Source organism: Pimephales promelas, chromosome 8 (assembly GCF_988280905.1).
Source record: "Pimephales promelas chromosome 8, fPimPro1.hap1.1, whole genome shotgun sequence".
Taxonomy (NCBI): domain Eukaryota; kingdom Metazoa; phylum Chordata; class Actinopteri; order Cypriniformes; family Leuciscidae; genus Pimephales; species Pimephales promelas.
Window position 1 is genome coordinate 31,248,040 of NC_142776.1, and position 17,469 is coordinate 31,265,508.

Sequence of the window (17,469 nt, forward strand, 5' to 3'; positions counted from 1 at the left end):
GGAGAGTTAAGTTAACTCTGGAGTTTTTGGTGTAACATTCTTGCTTTAACACGTCACGTTACAAGAACGTTTTATAAAAATACATTCCAAAACATTTTGCGAACTGTTTGTTGATTTGATAATGTTCCTCCTTTGTTATTAAGGAACATTGTATAATCTTTTATCTCAACAACTTTCCCAAAACATCCTCAAAATGTTACAGTTAAAACGATATCTTAGTTTACATTTAACCTTATAGAAACATTATTTGAAATGAGAAAACATCCTTAAAACATCTGAACAATGAACAACCAAATAGGGAATGTTAGCCAATGTTCTGAGAACGTTCCCCGCTGGCTTCCATAGTTTATTCTCTGCGGCAGAATTACCGTATTACATTTACGACAGAAGTATTATAAGTGTTACGGTAAGGAGTGTAAGGTCCGCCTTCAGAGATTCATATACGTGTGTGATATCGGCGCTAAGCTGAGCAGCATCGTCTTCATCATCACAGTACAAATGAAGAAGTATGGCTGCACACTACAAATATGTCCCCATGTTTTAACCACCAGAGTCATGGTTGAGACATTTCCACGCGAACAGAGCACTTTTTTACCATGAGAATTTACAGCAAGATCGTGGCGATCGTGGTATGCTTTGGAGTTTTCCTACTTTTGTACTTTTTCGGGGGGAACGCTGCGGACGAACCGCCGCTTAAAGAAGTTGCGAAAGAAAAACACTTTCCATCCTTCAATCATGTCGCGGATTTTGCTCCCGCGAAAGAATCGAAACTAAACCCAGAAAATCCGCAAAAACCACCGAGGCTAATCCGCAAAGAGCCGAAGTTGAGCAGCAGAGGAGGAGGGAATGTCATCGCAAAGACTCGGTAGGAAATTCTTCAAGTGTGACATTATTGATGAGTAACAACTAGTTTGATCCGAAAGATAATGAAAATGAATAAATATGTGTTTCAAGATGTTTTAAAGACGTTTTGAATAAAATGTGATATGATATAATATAATGTAATATAGTAGCCTATAATATAATGCATGTTTTTCCTTCTATTAAAGTTGATGCATTTACTTTTTCTGCAAACATGATCATGCATTAGTTTGATTCTCAAGAGCATGTATGTCCTCAGTCACTGCAAATCAATGCAAATGCATGTTATAATAACAACCCATAAATCATTGGTCTTTTCCTAGATGTCAACACAGCAAATCCAACCAGACATTCTTGTCAAAAGCCTGCTGCTGTGATAATGGAGATTGTAGCAAGAATGTCTTGAGCTGCAATCTTGTTTCTTAATGTAACAAAGAGGAAATCATGCATGACACAATTTTTGCATTGTCTACATCCAGATTACTGTACACTAAATCTTACCAGAGACCAGTGTGCATTGCACATGCTGCAAGTGCAACGCCGAGTCTAAGAGCCCCCTGTGATTATCTCAAATGTATTTTAATTATGACTTCATTAAAAAGGTCACCTTGAATGCAGTTGCCTCGTTCCCAAAGGGTCTCACTCAACCAACGGAGGACAAAATCAATGATTGGTTGTACTGAGCGAGTGCACACAGTCCCTCGTGACTCGAGGATGGAGTAGTTTATTCATCAAGATGATCCGCCCTTTCTGAGGCATAATTAAAAGGAGCTGTCACATTTGTCTTTTAGGTGAACTGGAGAGTGGTTCATTTGTGTCACTATTTTGATAGTGTGAAATCGATAATGCAACTATTATGGATGCCTTTTTGATGGTGTGAAATCAATTCTGCAGTGAGGATGAGTTTAATATTCATTGCTTGCCTTCTTTCAGCAAGCATATGTTATCACCCCTCTGACAGCTTCACATAAACGCCACTAATTGGAGTTGTGAGATATCTCAACCCTTTGACCCTCCTGTTGGGTTTCCAGCAGTGATCCGTCTTCGTGTCCACACCCCTGTGACTGCTCTCTGCTGATAAACCCACAATGCAACGGGCCAATGCGGAGCGGGGAAATTAGTTAAGCAGATTCGCCGTACAAGCGGGAGAGATGAGAGGTTGTGATTTGGAAAACGCTCTATGTGTTCAATTCCTCGCTCCCTATCCATCTCCGCAGAGGAAGGGGGAGGGGCAAAGCCATCTCATCCCGTTTGACCTGTTGTTTTATTTAGAAGTGATTAACTCTTCCGCACGAGTTTTTCCTTTTTTAAGCGCATCCTCCAGACGTGCTTCCTGCCTCACTGTTGCAAAACAGACAAATGTGTCCCTGATGATACGTTTCATCACGTTCAGGGGGCCCGAAGGGTTTGTTTTGTCCTGAGGGCTCTAACAAACACAAACCTTTTGATTCAAGACCTTTTTTTCTGTTTTATTGTTGTATTATAAAAAGAATAGATCATCGAAACGTGAAAGTTCCTTCATGTATTCAACCTCATGTCACACCAAACCTGTATTAAGACCTTTTTAAGAATATAGTCTTGCAGGTATGACATTTTTGTTGGCCACAACCCGGAAATGAGTTAGCATTTTAGTACTTTCGTTTACCTCATCCTGAAGTCAATGGGTATTGGGGTCTGTGGTTAAACAAGCGCAATATATTTTCATGTTTTACTCTCAGACATTAACCGTCATCATGCCAAACAGGAAAAGCACTCACTAGTGTACTTTCACAGCCTCGTTGTTTTTATATTGACGCTCTTGCAATCTAAAGCCTTGTTCACACTACATGATTTTAAAATGTCGGGCTGAACTGTGCGTTTCACAATACATGACTTGCTCTCAGTGAAATCAGGAGTGTTCAAGTTGTTTAGCTGTTCACTCCACACCACACAACGAGATTGATCCGCAACAGGAGGTAACTCACTACACGAGTTGACAACCAAGATCGGATGATAAGAGCAAATCATTTTTGACTCTAATGAGAGCTGTTTCAGTACTATGGTACGGTCTAAATCCTGAAAATAATCAAATAAATAACGAGTTGACAACAACTCTGTCACCCAACGATTCTATCTTGTCTACAAACCACGTTTTGTCACGAAAAATAACGCAATAAAACTAACCAGAAATGACGCGAAACAGCACGTGCGCCAATACCCAGCAAAGAAGAGAACGCAACACGCGAATATGGACGTCAGACAGAAACTAGTGCTGCACACTGTTTGCGCGACGATCTGCTCTGAGAAAAAAAATGCGAAAAAGAAAAACTAAGATTTACCTGGTGTCCTCAACCCATGCGTTGCTATGATTGGCTGTATTCATGACATCACTGACCCAGATAGCAAACTGACATTGATTCAACGTGGAAATATGACATTGAAACAACGTTGATCTGACATTGTTTTGCTCATCGAATTAACGTTGAACCAACGTCAGACGCGTCATTCTTTCAAAACTAACGGAAAATCAACTTGAAATCAACGCGTTGTTTCAACGTTATGAAAGCAAACCAATTTTCGATTTCATTTAGCTTTGAAGAATGCCGCGTCTGACGTTGGTTCAACGTTAATTCGATGAGCAAATCAACGTTGTTTCAATGTCATGAGAGACGTCGTTTCCACGTTGATTCAATGTCAGTTTGCTATCTGGGGAGGTTGAGTCGCGCGATGGCTCTAGATATCTAGCAGGCTAGATATTTTTCTGGGCTCGGTGACGCGTTTGCGAGGTCTCTGTGAGCGTTTTCGCTGCATTGTTGGCTCTTTCATACTAACAGATTGGCAAGCGTTCATCGTCCGCTAATCCCCCGCGATTTGCACGCGATAACACCCCGACCTGTCGGCGAGCTCAACGATTTGCAAATCGGGCTTAAAATCCTGTAGTGTGAACTTGGCTTAACTCAACCTTTTAGGGAAAATGCTTTAAAGATTTAAGCTGTCGTAAGCTTAATAGTAGTGACGTTCGTTTATAGCCTACTTTTAGCTTTTTACTTTATAGCCTACTTTAGGTTTTTAGGCTTCAAAATTAATAAAATGGGTTCATTTGTGAAGATTATCATCATAAATAAAACATGTAAGAATCATAAACTGTTGTTGGTTACAAAGCTCATTTGCTGCAATGATGCACAAACCAATGGAAAAACCAGGGCGATGCTAACTTCCCTGTTGGCCTATAAAAATATATTAAAAAAAGTAATCACTGCAGCAGTCTTTTGTTGAACTGTTTTTTTTTTGTTTTTCAAAACATTGCAAGAAAGTCACGCAGTTTTGAATGACAAGATGGTGAGTAAATAATGCCGGACTTTTCATTTTGGGTGAGCTATTGTTTTAGGATAATTAATTAAAATGAAGTAAACTTGCAGCAGAACATTCATGTTTCTTTCACACCCTTTCCCAAAATAACCTGCATTACTGGAAAGCTGGGTGCTCACTCATAACACCTTTCTCTGCCAGAATCACAAAACACCACTCTCTACCCGTTTTTGCCACACCTAGGAATAAATGTCTACTAACTGTCATCGAATAGTTCGCTCTGTCATCAGTAATGCAGGTATAACTAGAGGCAACTGCTGCATGGCAGCTACATTATATAAAGCCATAAACATGTCATGGAGGAAGACTAAGAGCCCTCCATTTGTGTGTGTGTGTGCGTCTGTCTCTCTCTCTATTTTATCTCTCCATTGCCATTCGTTCCTCCCAATGAATTGATTCCTCCTCTGCAGTCTTTATCTTCTAACCTGAAGCAATAACACTAACGTTTCACTTCAAGTTTTAAAGTCAAGGTGCCACTGAAAACCTGGTACAGACATTCTGAAGAGGGGGAAAAGTGCGATAAATTTGGTTTTATAGATTATGAGGTGCGATGAATAGCTATAAGAAAAGCACTGGGTGAATTCCATACACGCAGCCATGAGGGCTTGGCTTAAATCAGACAGCGAATTTGTTCTGTATGTGTTTTTTTGTATCTCTCTTTGATGTTTTTCATTGTTTTGTTCAAGATTAGATTAGGGACTGCAAGATGCACAAACCACTAAAGCTTCCACAATCCAGTGTGAGGTGCAGCATAATTTCAATTTCCAAATCCTTTTGGAAAGGAAAATAAATACATTTCAGAAAAAAAAATATACTACTTCTCATTTAAAGGTGCATTGCGCAACATTTCATGTTAAAAATACCCGTTTTACATGCTTAAACAATTGCCTGATGGTCAATTGATCACTGCGATTGCCTCTATATAATTGCATCTATTGTCTAGTGTACAATTTAGCATTCTTCTAAATTGAATGCATCTGTTTAAATTTATATTTTAAGAGTGATTCACACAAATAATCAATAATGATCTCAAAGAAGCTAAAGTAAGAGATACTCTTCATATTGTTTAAAAGTTAGAGAGGAGACACAATAAAAGTCCACCCTATTTTTTCATTCTTGGATCACTTTTAAGTTGATTTCATGTTATCCACAATAAATGTTATCGCTCACAAAAGAACATCAGTGTCAGCATTAACTTTTGCTCTATAAGGAGTGCACTGTTTAATTCAGCCTGCAGCTTAAATGTTTCCAGATGTTTCCACACAGACTGCAAGAATTTTTATAAGATCAGTCAGAGCATGTGAACATTTCATGTTGATTAAAAAAGGTAGAAAAAATCTTAGACAAATGATTAAAAATAAATAAATAAATTGTTTAATATCATTCAACCATACCATTGATGCAATTCCTGTTGCCTAATTTTCAGTGGTGTAAAAAAGGGAAGCATTTTCCACAGGAAACCGCAGCCTTCAAAGTCTATAATATATAATAGGTAGAAAATCAAAAGAATGAACTTTCAGGTGTGAAAATATCCATGCTTCCCTGTTGTCAAACCCCAAGGTGTTCCATGTTTTTCCTTTTCTTTATTTCACATCATATCAAGGTCTGTGGTTGAGTTGAAAAGAGAGCAAGAGTGTTTTGCACGTCCTTGGCTTAATGGAAGTTCTTTGATGTCTGTCTGAAGGGCTGCATGCTTTTCTTGCGGTATGAATTTGTTTCCTCCTCCAAAGCCTTGGATAAATGGAGGACTTTTTTTTTTTTTTACCAGAGGTCATCTCTTGGGTAGAGCTTAGAGGGTTAGAGAGCTTACTTCCCTGGAGTGATGGAGACTCAACATGAATCACAAAGTCAAACACCACACCAATAACAATTTTGTTAGAGAGTCAAGACAAGGAAATGTGTATTCAAGTGAAGCACGGCTGTCCGGGTCACTTAAGTCATGACGAGCTAGAGTGCTACTCATTTACATGTTTAATTGTTCTCCTATTGCCTTTCAAAGTCGGGCTGCGCGATATGGCAAAAAAAATGCTCACTATATTTTTTTCTATATTGATCGATAACAATTTTCATTCCACCTTGGTTTGAGCCGACCAAGACATATTTTGCAGACTATCTGGGCCAGTTCACACAGAACACGTTTTTGCATTCCAAATGTAAATGTGCTAGACGGACGTCTTTGACCGGTGTGTTCATGTATATTGAATCATCTCATCATAACATGTCATTGTAAAAACGTGGCGCTTAAAGGCACACCATGTAACTTTTAGCACTCTTAACGCGTTAAAAAAAAAACTGCATGCATTTTCGTGGAGGAACATTGTTTTGGTTGTGCTTTAGCTCTGCGTGGCTGCAAATGAATATGGTTAACCAACTGTTTAACCTAAAACATTCACTACTAGATTTAAGAGATATAACCAATTTGGATGGATGAGATCTCAAGCTGACTAGCTGAAGACGGTACTGTAGCTATACCCATTAACCATAATGAAATGACCATTCAAAATCGATAATGTTTCTGATAGAGAGTAGGCAGTTTATCTGATCAATAAAATACCTTACTCACCTGTTGAGTAATAATAACGCCATCTCCGCATTGTTTTTACAACATTTCAAATCCCTCAGTTCTTGCTATATCCAAAAAGCCAAGCCAATGTTGATTCTCGTTTTATTACGAGCTCTGTCGCTTTCTCTTTTTGCCAGCAGAAGCTCCACTGTTCAGCGTTTCTTAAAAAAAATTATTTCGACATTTAGCTGCTCCATGTCAACCTTCCTCACTCATTGTGACCACTAACCTATGCCACTCCCACACCATACATGCATCAAAATCACCATTTTTCTCTATTTACGGATTTGACAAGTAGGGCTGTAAAACGATTAATCTCGATTAATCGCATCCAAAATAAAAGTTTGTGTATATATGTGTGTGTGTGTGTAATTATTTTGTATATATAAGTACATACATGCATGTATATATTTAAGAAATATTTGCATGTGTATAATTTATATATATTTATACAAAATTAATATTCATAAAAATAAATATTTTATATATTAATAACACGTTTTTCTTAAATATATACATGCATATGTGTGTTTTTATATATACAAAATAATTATAGGCTACACATTACACACACATATTTAATGTAAACACAAACTTTTATTTCAGATGCGATTAATCGCTTCACAGCCCTATTGACAAGACCCACTCGGATGCGTGATGCATGTACGTACGCAATTTCATGCGAAAACCATCCGGTCTAAAATATAAACAGTTATAATAGGCTAACTATGGTGAATCCGACCTTCGTCTCGCATTTGTAAGCCCAAATGCATTCTTCTCACTCTTTTTTTTTTAAATGTGCTTGCCCTTGTGTGCTCTCTGAACAAGTTGGTTGCAGATCTGACTCTGACTCAGAATTGTTTACCCTTGAGTCATTCCATGTGCCAGAGGAACCGCGTACAGAATGAGTATTTCATGACCATGTTGTCTCATGGTTTGACCCAGCTGATTTGTACCAGATGTTTTTGATGTCATGGTTCGTATGGGTTTAACCATTTTTTTTCTTTACCTCTAGGCAGAAGAGTGAAGTAGGGAACCTTGTGTCAAAGGTCACACGAGCAGAGGATGTCATGCACCTGGCAGTGGTGGCTTGTGGGAACCGTCTAGATGAAACGCTCAACATGGTGAAGTCAGCACTGCTCTTCAGCATTAAGAAGATCAAATTTCACATCTTTGCAGAGGAGGACCTGGCCGAACAATTTGAAAAAGGGGTGAGAGCATGTCCCATGATTATTTCATCTTTGTTGTGGCCATATTAGGTTTTATTTTATTTGTTTGAAATGTCTAGTTGACTGGTGACCTAAAATATGTCGGGTTTTTTTCATCAGACGTTTATTTTCAAGAGGTTTGAGTATCTTTACTTATCTAAGGCATATCTTTACTCTCTGGAAAGCATTGCAATGGATAACTGACTTTCAGACAAAGTTTCATCCCCTAACTATGCAGCTCGAAAAAATCTGGCACACGTTTTGGGACTATTGCTTCACTCTGATTCTTTTCCTTCCTTCTCCTGCAATTTAAATCTCTAAATGTAATATGCCAACTCCAACATAACTAATAGGGCTGTGAATATTTGTTCTGAGAACAATTGATTACTGTTTGTTTATATATATATACTGTATATATATATTAAATGATGCGGTGTATTTTGTTTGACCATTTCAATTCAGTTTATTATTTATTATTTTGGTAATATTCATAATTTGTCCAGGGATTTGCTTAGTCAAACTCACTATAATTATTGCTTAATTCGGGGGTAATTAACCTTTTCCAAACCTCCAAACATATATCATGTTTATTTTATAGTAATTATTATAATCATGATTGTGTTTCACGCCCTTAGTAAGGTATACAGTTTGTTACCTAAGATTTCTCAGTGTATTTAAACCGACCTTTGACAGCATTGTGACTGTCAATTGTATTGTACTAGTGGTTTTGTGGTAACCCTCAGACAATGTCAGGATAACCCTGACAGCCAATCTGGTGAGGAGGGTAATGTGAGAAACCTCATGCCTCTATCGATCTCTTTACCATTAACACATTATTTGGTTTCTGGTAGAGTTGTCTTTCTCTACAGTCCTAATCGTTTACAATGTTTCTCACCACAAAGGGACTGTTATTGAAAATAGCCCTGCATTGTTTTCTACATTTAGACAGTTGATGCTTTTTGAGAGGTGCCCTCTGGCCTTGAGCTGATCTTGATCTATTCCTGCGCATACTGCTGAAGATAAAGGATCTGACGGCTTTGAAGAGGGATAGAGAAGGAATGCAATGTCATGTTTGTTATTCAAAAGATTTCCTCTGTTTTTCTGCAGCCTTTTCAGCAGTAGTTATTTGGCCATCAGCAGGATATTATAAACCAGTGGTTCTTAACTGATTTGTTATGACTCAAAAATGGGTTGAAGGTCTTTTCTGGGCGGCTGGAAAATACGAAGCTAAATGAGAATGATAAAATCCAAAAAATTCATTTATAAGCCTTTCATAACTTTTGTTGCTGGCATGCATCTAAATAAATGTACACAGTCGAATTTACAATAAAATACTGTCAGGTTTAAGATCCCTTGGTGGAATTATGGCTAATAATAAGTAAGGGATAATCAGTGCAATACATGATTTTAATGCATTTTATGGTAGTAGTAATAATAATAATAATAATAAAAAGTATCTTTTTGTTGGCATTGTAAAAAAAAAAAAAAAATTTTGGGTTGTCACCTCCAAACTTGCATGATATGAACCAAAGTGGTCATACATCTCCATTAGGGTTTTTTTTCTTTATCTCTAATCATAAATGTAAAGAAATGCAGCAACAACAAAAACTAAGTAGCTAAATTAAATTTGTTACTCTTTGTGCAGTAAAAAAACATTAAAACATAAATGATATAGGTTTGTGCCTAAGCTGATAGTGGTCAAATTGATCCTTAAGATATTAAAGCCTGGTTTCACAGACAGGGTTTAGATTAAGCCAGGATTAGGCCTTAGTTCAATTAGGACATTTAAGTAGCTTTTATAAACGTTCTTTAGAAAAACAGTGCAAAAACGGTGGCACTGACGTATTTTAAGATATGCCATAGCAAGTTGCTTTCAGTTAAAACCGCTCAAACATGCATTTTATTCTAGGACTAGGCTTAAGCCTTGTCTGTGAAACTGTGGGTAAAACATGCCATGTCCTACTTAGTTAAAACAAGGTATACCACTATGGGTAGATCTCTTCAGGGCTTCGAAATTACATTCTATAAACCACAAATTTTACAAAACTTTGCTCTTTTGAACGATTGGTACAGGTTTCTTCTCACACTGCTGATATTGCTATTCAGTGATTCTTTCAATTTCTTCTCACAGTTCAGTGTGTGGCCTCAGACGGTGTCCTCCAGGTTTCACTACAGCATATATCCAATCACCTTCTCTGTGGGGAATGCAGATGAATGGAAGAAACTCTTCAAGCCATGTGCTGCCCAGAGGCTGTTTCTTCCTGTAGGTTCCTGCTGCTTAAGTTTTTTTTTGTTCATTTGTTTGTGTTTTCCATCTCACCACACAGACTGTAACCAGGTATTTCTTCTGATATCAGGTAATCCTAAAGGACGTGGACTCGCTGTTGTACGTGGACACAGATGTTCTGTTTCTCCGCCCTATGGATGACATCTGGAAGTTTCTGAAGGCTTTCAACAGCACTCAGCTAGCTGCCATGGCCCCAGAGCACGAGATCCCCAAGATCGGCTGGTATAGTCGCTTCGCAAGGCACCCTTTTTATGGAGTCACAGGGGTCAATTCAGGGGTCATGCTAATGAACCTCACGCGGATTCGTAGCACTCTGTTCAGGGTAAGGAACAATACAACTGACTTGACATTGGTCAATTTGTAGCTCTGCTTATGGTGAAATATCAGTGGTCCACATTCTAGAAATGAATATAACTCGGTTCCATACCAGTCTTCATTTTATATTTGAGATTTTTTTTTTTTATTGACAGCAAAGCTAAGGTAATCTTTAAAGGGATACTCCACTTTTTTGGAAGTAGGCTCATTTTACAACTCCCCCAGAGTTAAACAGTTGAGTTTTACCATTTTCGAATCCATTCAGTCGATTTTCTGATATTTAGAAGAATATCAGTAACCAGACAGTTTCTGGTCCCATTGACTTCCATAGTATTCCTATTATGGAAGTCAATGGGACCAGAAACTGTCTGGTTACCGATATTCATCTAAATATCAGAAAATCGGCTGAAGGGATTCGAAAATGGTAAAACCCAACTGTTTAACTCTGGGGGAGTTGTAAAATGAGCCAATTTCCTTCCCCCCAAAAAAGTGGATTATCCCTTTAAAAGCACTCATTTCAAATGTAATCTTTGGCGAATCGATATCCACTTTTCATTTTGTACATTATAATGTGATGCCTAAATTCTCTTCAATTATTGCATTTAAAATGAATAATTTAAGTTTTTAGTTGTTTATTTTGAATTTAACATAAAAAAACTTAAATATCTGGCATTTATTAGTTTTCTACTATAACTTGAAAATGATTGTCAGCTTATTGGTATCAGCCAGAATTTGAATATATGTGCATGTCTGTTAAATACATTCTGATTTATACACGTATTACAAACCTAAAATAATTAACGCAAACATTTTAGATTTCATAGAGTGCTGGGTTATTACTAGATATTGCCAGTGTTTTCCTTATATAGTTTATTCCTCTTGGTACTGGGCTTTGGTGTTCACATATTTTCTGAGGTTTCATTGCAGATTTAAACCCTTTTAACCTCCTCAGGCTGTTTTTAGTAGGCAGTGATGGAAGTCTACTGATTGCCATCCGTTGAGAGAGCGCGAGTGGGTGACAGCAGTCTGGATTAGCATATTTCTGTAACTCAGCTAGAACTGTAATTTCCAACCCAAGCACATTTTCAAGGCTGTCTGGGAGGACAAAAAGAACATTTCTTCTTCTGAAAAAAATTTCCATATCAACAGCTGTCTGAAAAGTGTCTGCCAGACTCACTGTTGAGGAAAATAACCTGCCACTATTGATTTTACAGAACAGCATGATCGCCAGCGGTCTGTCGTGGGAAAATCTGCTACACCCTCTCTATCAGAAATACAAGAACCACATCACATGGGGAGACCAAGACCTCCTCAACATCATCTTCCACTACAATCCAGGTACAAAGATACGCTTGCACAAATATATACTTGATTATGATGAGTAAGATTAGACGACACAAGCAAAAAAGAATTTTGTTTTTATGGACATGTACCATTGAAGTATGTTGTAAATACAATGGTATATTAAAATACCTTGTTTTTTGGACATGCACTGTATTAAAACCATTTTTTTTGGATATTTTTTGGATACCCTTTGATGCACATCATGGGTCTAAATAGACGCGACTGAGTTTTCATTTTCTATATCTTTGCAAGAAATTAATTTCATCATTCAGTATTCCAGAAATTCCTCAGTTAGCTTGTTTTAGATCATTACAAATCCTTTTTAAAAAATTTTCCTTTCTTACTTCTCGAAAAAAAAAAAAAAGTTTTTGTGTCACTACCCTTCTAATGCGCAACATGGGTCTAAAAAGACCCGTATTCATGTTTCTTTGCTGAATATTTGAAATAAATGGATTTTATCATTTATTAAGTATCTTGTTTTTGATTTCCACAAATCATTATATGTATTTTTCCTTTCATATTTTATAAACAAACACGGTTTTTGTATTTCTACATTTTTGTATTTCTACATAGGGGGAGATCCCCCTACAGTTGCACTGCACTACAGTTCAATTTCAGTGTTATCGGTTATAATGTGCGTTATGTGTGACAAAGTGGCCAATATACATATTTTAAGTGTTACAGTAAATGTGTTGATCTAAACAACTGTGACATTGGCTATTTTAACAAAAAGTTTTCTTTATTCTTTTGTTTTATCACGCTTGCATAGATGGGTCATTTTAGACCCATGTGTGTAAACTTGATGTATTAACACAAAACCTTGGAAATATTAAAATATGAATTTGTGATAATTGAAAACAAGATATTCGGAATATTCCAAAATTATGAAATTAATAGATTGTGAAATATTAAATGCTCAAATAAAGTGAATGATTTCAAAAGGTCAAACAAACAAATGCCAAGCCATGCATTAAATAACATAGGAAATGAATATGGATCTTTTTAGACCCATGTTGTTTATTAGAAGGGGTATACAGTACATAGCTAGTGCATCAAATGGTTAAAGTATTTAGTAAAATAAAGAGGTATAGATAACTTGTTTTTAGTACTACACTTATAGTATGCTTCAAAGTCACATTTATTAATTATATCTTTAAAGTAGCATCTTGCATTATTTTGTAAATGCCAAGGTGCATGTCAAAATAATATGGTTTTACTATGTTTTTAGGCATGTAAGGTGATAATATTATATATTTTAGCCGGTACATGCTATGGTAAATATAAATATCAAAATACCTCTCTATTACTCTGGTTTTAATAAGTATTATATGATTCCATCACTGTACGTTACACTGGCACAGAAAAAAAGTAAGGAAAAGGTATTCGGGGCATCATTTAAACTCTCATATAAACCTGTCTACTTTCTTTATTTTTGTTGATTTGCACTCTATTTTGTTACAGCACTAGTTTTTAATTGTGTTGTTTCCAAGTGGAAAAGCTGTTATTCTTCTTTGTGAAGCCTTGAGGGTTTTTATCATGTACATGACAACTAAACTCTCCAACTCTGATTGTAGTTTCTTGTGCAGAGCTTGTGCACCTTTCCATTTCCCAGACAAAAAATAAATGTTTTAACTCTCTTTCCTCCTCGCCCTCCTGAATGTTGTCGTTTTATCTGGGTTTTATAGAGATAAGACCCTTTTGTGTAGATTAACACATCTCTTGACTGGAACAGGCGTCACAGATACTGACAGGTGCAGTAATTAAAGTGTCTAAATTGATGAGATATTTTGGCAAGGGTAATGCTTGTCTGACAACTGTAATGGTATAGGTCCAAAAGACTAGCACAACTACAAACATCAACAAATAGAAGACAAATGAAGATTCCCTGCACAAGTGCTGCGTAGCTATGCTATTTGCAGTTTGGATAAAATATTTTTCTTTGTGTCTACAGAGTGTCTGTACGTATTTCCGTGCCAGTGGAACTACAGGCCAGATCACTGCATGTATGGAAGCAATTGCAAAGCTGGTGAAGAGGAGGGAGTGTCAATTCTTCATGGTAACCGTGGAGTGTACCATGACGACAAGCAGCCCGCATTTAGAGTGGTTTACGATGCCATACGTGAGGTGAGACAATTTCAGGAGACGTTTATGTGATAGAACTAATAGAATGGCTGTCAGATTGATGAATTATATATGTACACTATCATTCAAAAATGTTGACTCACTTAGATGTTTTTTTAAAAGGAGCATCTTATGCTCATCCTGGCTACATCAAAAATACAATAAAAAGCATGTTATTGCAAAATATTCTTAGAATAAAAAAAACCTTGTCTATTTTCATACATTCTTCAATGTAATTATTCATGTGATGGCAAAAGCTTAATATTCAGTTGCAATTACTCCAGAAATGATTCTAATATGCTGATTTGGTGCTCACAAAACATTTCTTATTATCATCAATGTTGAAAACGGTTTAATATTTGCTGATTAATATTTGCTTAATATTTTATGGAAATGGTAAAAGATTTTTTTAATCAGGATTCTTTGAATATTAAGTTCAAAATATTTATTTTGAATTGAGGCCTATTGTAAGAAGTCACTTTTAAGCAATTTAATGCATCCATGCTAAATAAAAAGTATTAATTTCCCAGTATCTTCATAACATTAGAGGAGTCTTATGACGAACGGGAAGAGTTTTGAGAGAATGAGTCGCGCGTGAGATCAGCAGCGGCTGGTCTTAAAGGGACAGCGGTCAATAAAGCTTTCTGTCAGTAAAGTTAATCAAAAAACAAAGGGAACAGAGAAAATTACTCATTGCTCTTGACTAAATAAATTTTGTAGCTTTAATAAGGATCAGTCTATATTTCATTTATAATTTATGCTGTGCAGACTGTTTGATAACTTTTCAATTTCTGTAAATTTCAATTTCTGTATATGTCCTACCTGTAAATATGACATTTACTTTATAATATTGTACTATTGAGACAATAACAAGTTTGCAGTAATGCAAAGATGTCACTTTTTAATTTTGTAAAAACTATTTTTTTCATTTGAAAACACTCTAGTTTGAGTTGAGAAATACATATTTCAGCATTATCCCTAATCTTTGTGTGCATTTTACTTGAGTTGAGAACCAAGCTATTTGACTCATGAAACCATTTGTTTATTATATCGCTATTGTAATATTGACCTCAATAATCGCAATATGACATTTTCCCCAAATGTCATATTATATACATATATATATATATATATATATATATATATATACACACACACACACACACACACACACAGTATATATTTACTCCACGAAAAAAAATGACAAAGATTATGATTTTAAGATTAAGAAGTATAATCTATTTGTCTTTGCTTGCTTAGGCCACTAATTCTTCAGTGCTAACAAAACAAATCCTGAGGGTGTTGAATCATATGAGAATAAATAGAAATGTGCATTCAGAGTGCAGTTTACTTGAATCTCTCCTTGAAGGCTAATAGAATGGTCTGTCCACGAGGAAGCCTTTTGTATGGTTGAGTCACATGGGCCCCTCTGCTGTTCAGAATTCAGTCAGATATGAAATGTGGACCTTGCTCATTGTGCTTGAACAATTATACCAAGGTAGTTACTCAACTTGTATTTTATTTTCTCTTTCAGTATCCCTTTGAGGAGAACATGTTCCAGTCTTTGTTTTACCCTCTTCAGACTAAGTTCCTAGACACAGTTAACACCCTTTGTGGAAGAATACCACAGGTGTTCCTCAAACAGATCGAGAAGACCATGAGGGCTGTTTATGAGAAAAAAGTGGTGCGGCATGTCCGACTTCCACATGAGAAATGAGCCTCATCTGCATTTCAACATCATAAGGAAGAGTCTCTGCCTGCTTCTTGGATCAGAGTGGTTTTTATTGTTGTCATTGAAGACGAGCAATGCCAGAAGCAAGCTACATTTGGTCCATTAGGCCCAGTATGAGCTTCATGAGCCAGCGGAGTTGGAGATTTAAGCACGAACTAGACGCAGTTTTGCTCTGCTGGAGAGAGACAGAGACGTAACCAAATGCATCAAGTGTGGGTTATCACAAGTGAATGTTCCTGATAGAATATGAGAGACTCGTTGGCAAAGCTGTTTTCAGCAAATCCAAAAACATGGATTCAGAGCTATTTGTTTACAACTGTGTTGTACCATTTTTCAGCATCTAGTTTATCATCATGTCTAGTATTACAAAATTGGAGCATTTGTGCTTAAGTACACTTTATCTGATTCTTGTACTTAAGTGGCTGCACCAATTTGTTTGTGCATTCTGCCACTTAATAGCATGAGATAACGCCTTGTTTTCAAGCCACAAAAATGAATGTAGCATGCAGAAACAACCAAAGAGAATTAGCCTGTCAGCCGTTATAAGATGTACATTCAGTTTTGGCACAGCCTTAATGGTGGATGTTCACACTGTTTACATTGAAGATGACTTGTTAGTGAGATTAGAAAGGAGTCGGATGTTGTCATTTTTTCTTTGGGGTTGCATTTTTATATATATTTAATATCACAAAGCCCTTTTGTGAGAATTCTAATTAAGTCAGGTGTCCTTTATTTTGATGTTACAAGCCTATTCTGATGGACATAATGAATTTGATGTTTAATATGTGGCAGAATGTCCTTTTAGGATAACCTGCTGCCCAAAAGGTCTAAGTGTTAAAATATATTTTTTAGCAATATTCTGTCTGGTCAACTACAGAGAACCGATTCGGTTGTTTTATCCTGTGCTTTGTTATTGGGAACTTTTGCCATAGTGGGATTAAATTAAAGTGATCATTTAAAATAAAATACTGCCGATTAGAAAGGTCTGTACATCATGACAGTATAATATAAATAAAAACAACATTGTCACAAAACCGTAAAACAATACACAGATGTACAGTTTGCAGATAATTGCACTTTTTTAAAAACAAATACTGAGTTTGGAGAAAGTAAAATGAAAGATAAGTTACAAATGGTAATAAGATTAGTTTAACAAAACAAACTCTTTGGACCCAGTATGATCAATGTACCCTTTTTTTTTTTGCATTCTAAAATCATTTTAAGTTTGTGTAATCGCAGGCTTTTAAATTGTTTGTAGACTTTTTGTGTGAAAATACAAACATAAAGGGGAGAGTGTGTTGTAAGTGTTTTGATGTGTGTTTTGACGTTCATTTAGCACAATGTGCTTAATTATATGTGTGACCAGTTTCCAGCCTCCCGTCACTGGTCTGGGATCAGTGAGGAGATTTATTTAACTGGAAACTCAGGAGACTATTATACATGTTATCTCTATGTCAAGAGATGCACCAGCGATGTTTAAGTTTGTATCAAGTGTGTTTTTCTGTCTTTCTGAATGTCTTCTATTATGTATTATTGTCCTTTTATACAGAAGTGTGTCAGAAATGTAATAAATAAATATGCATTTAATATTAAGACTTTATATATTTAATATGAATTGATCTATTATCAAAAACATCACATTTCAATCTATTGGTCAGACCATATGGCAAGACTTAATAATGATTTTTCA

At 36.3% G+C, this 17,469-nt stretch overlaps 1 protein-coding gene across 1 annotated transcript; it reads left to right on the forward strand.

Moving 5' to 3' along the window:
* The first annotated feature begins 435 nt into the window (after positions 1-435).
* Positions 436-17,368, forward strand: gxylt2 (glucoside xylosyltransferase 2). The gene is made up of 7 exons (XM_039664792.2): positions 436-865; positions 7,788-7,983; positions 10,112-10,243; positions 10,338-10,589; positions 11,797-11,920; positions 13,878-14,050; positions 15,582-17,368. Exons 1-7 carry the CDS (start codon positions 597-599, stop codon positions 15,762-15,764), a joined length of 1,329 nt encoding a protein of 442 aa, XP_039520726.1. The 5' UTR covers positions 436-596; the 3' UTR covers positions 15,765-17,368.
* Positions 17,369-17,469: the final 101 nt, after the last annotated feature.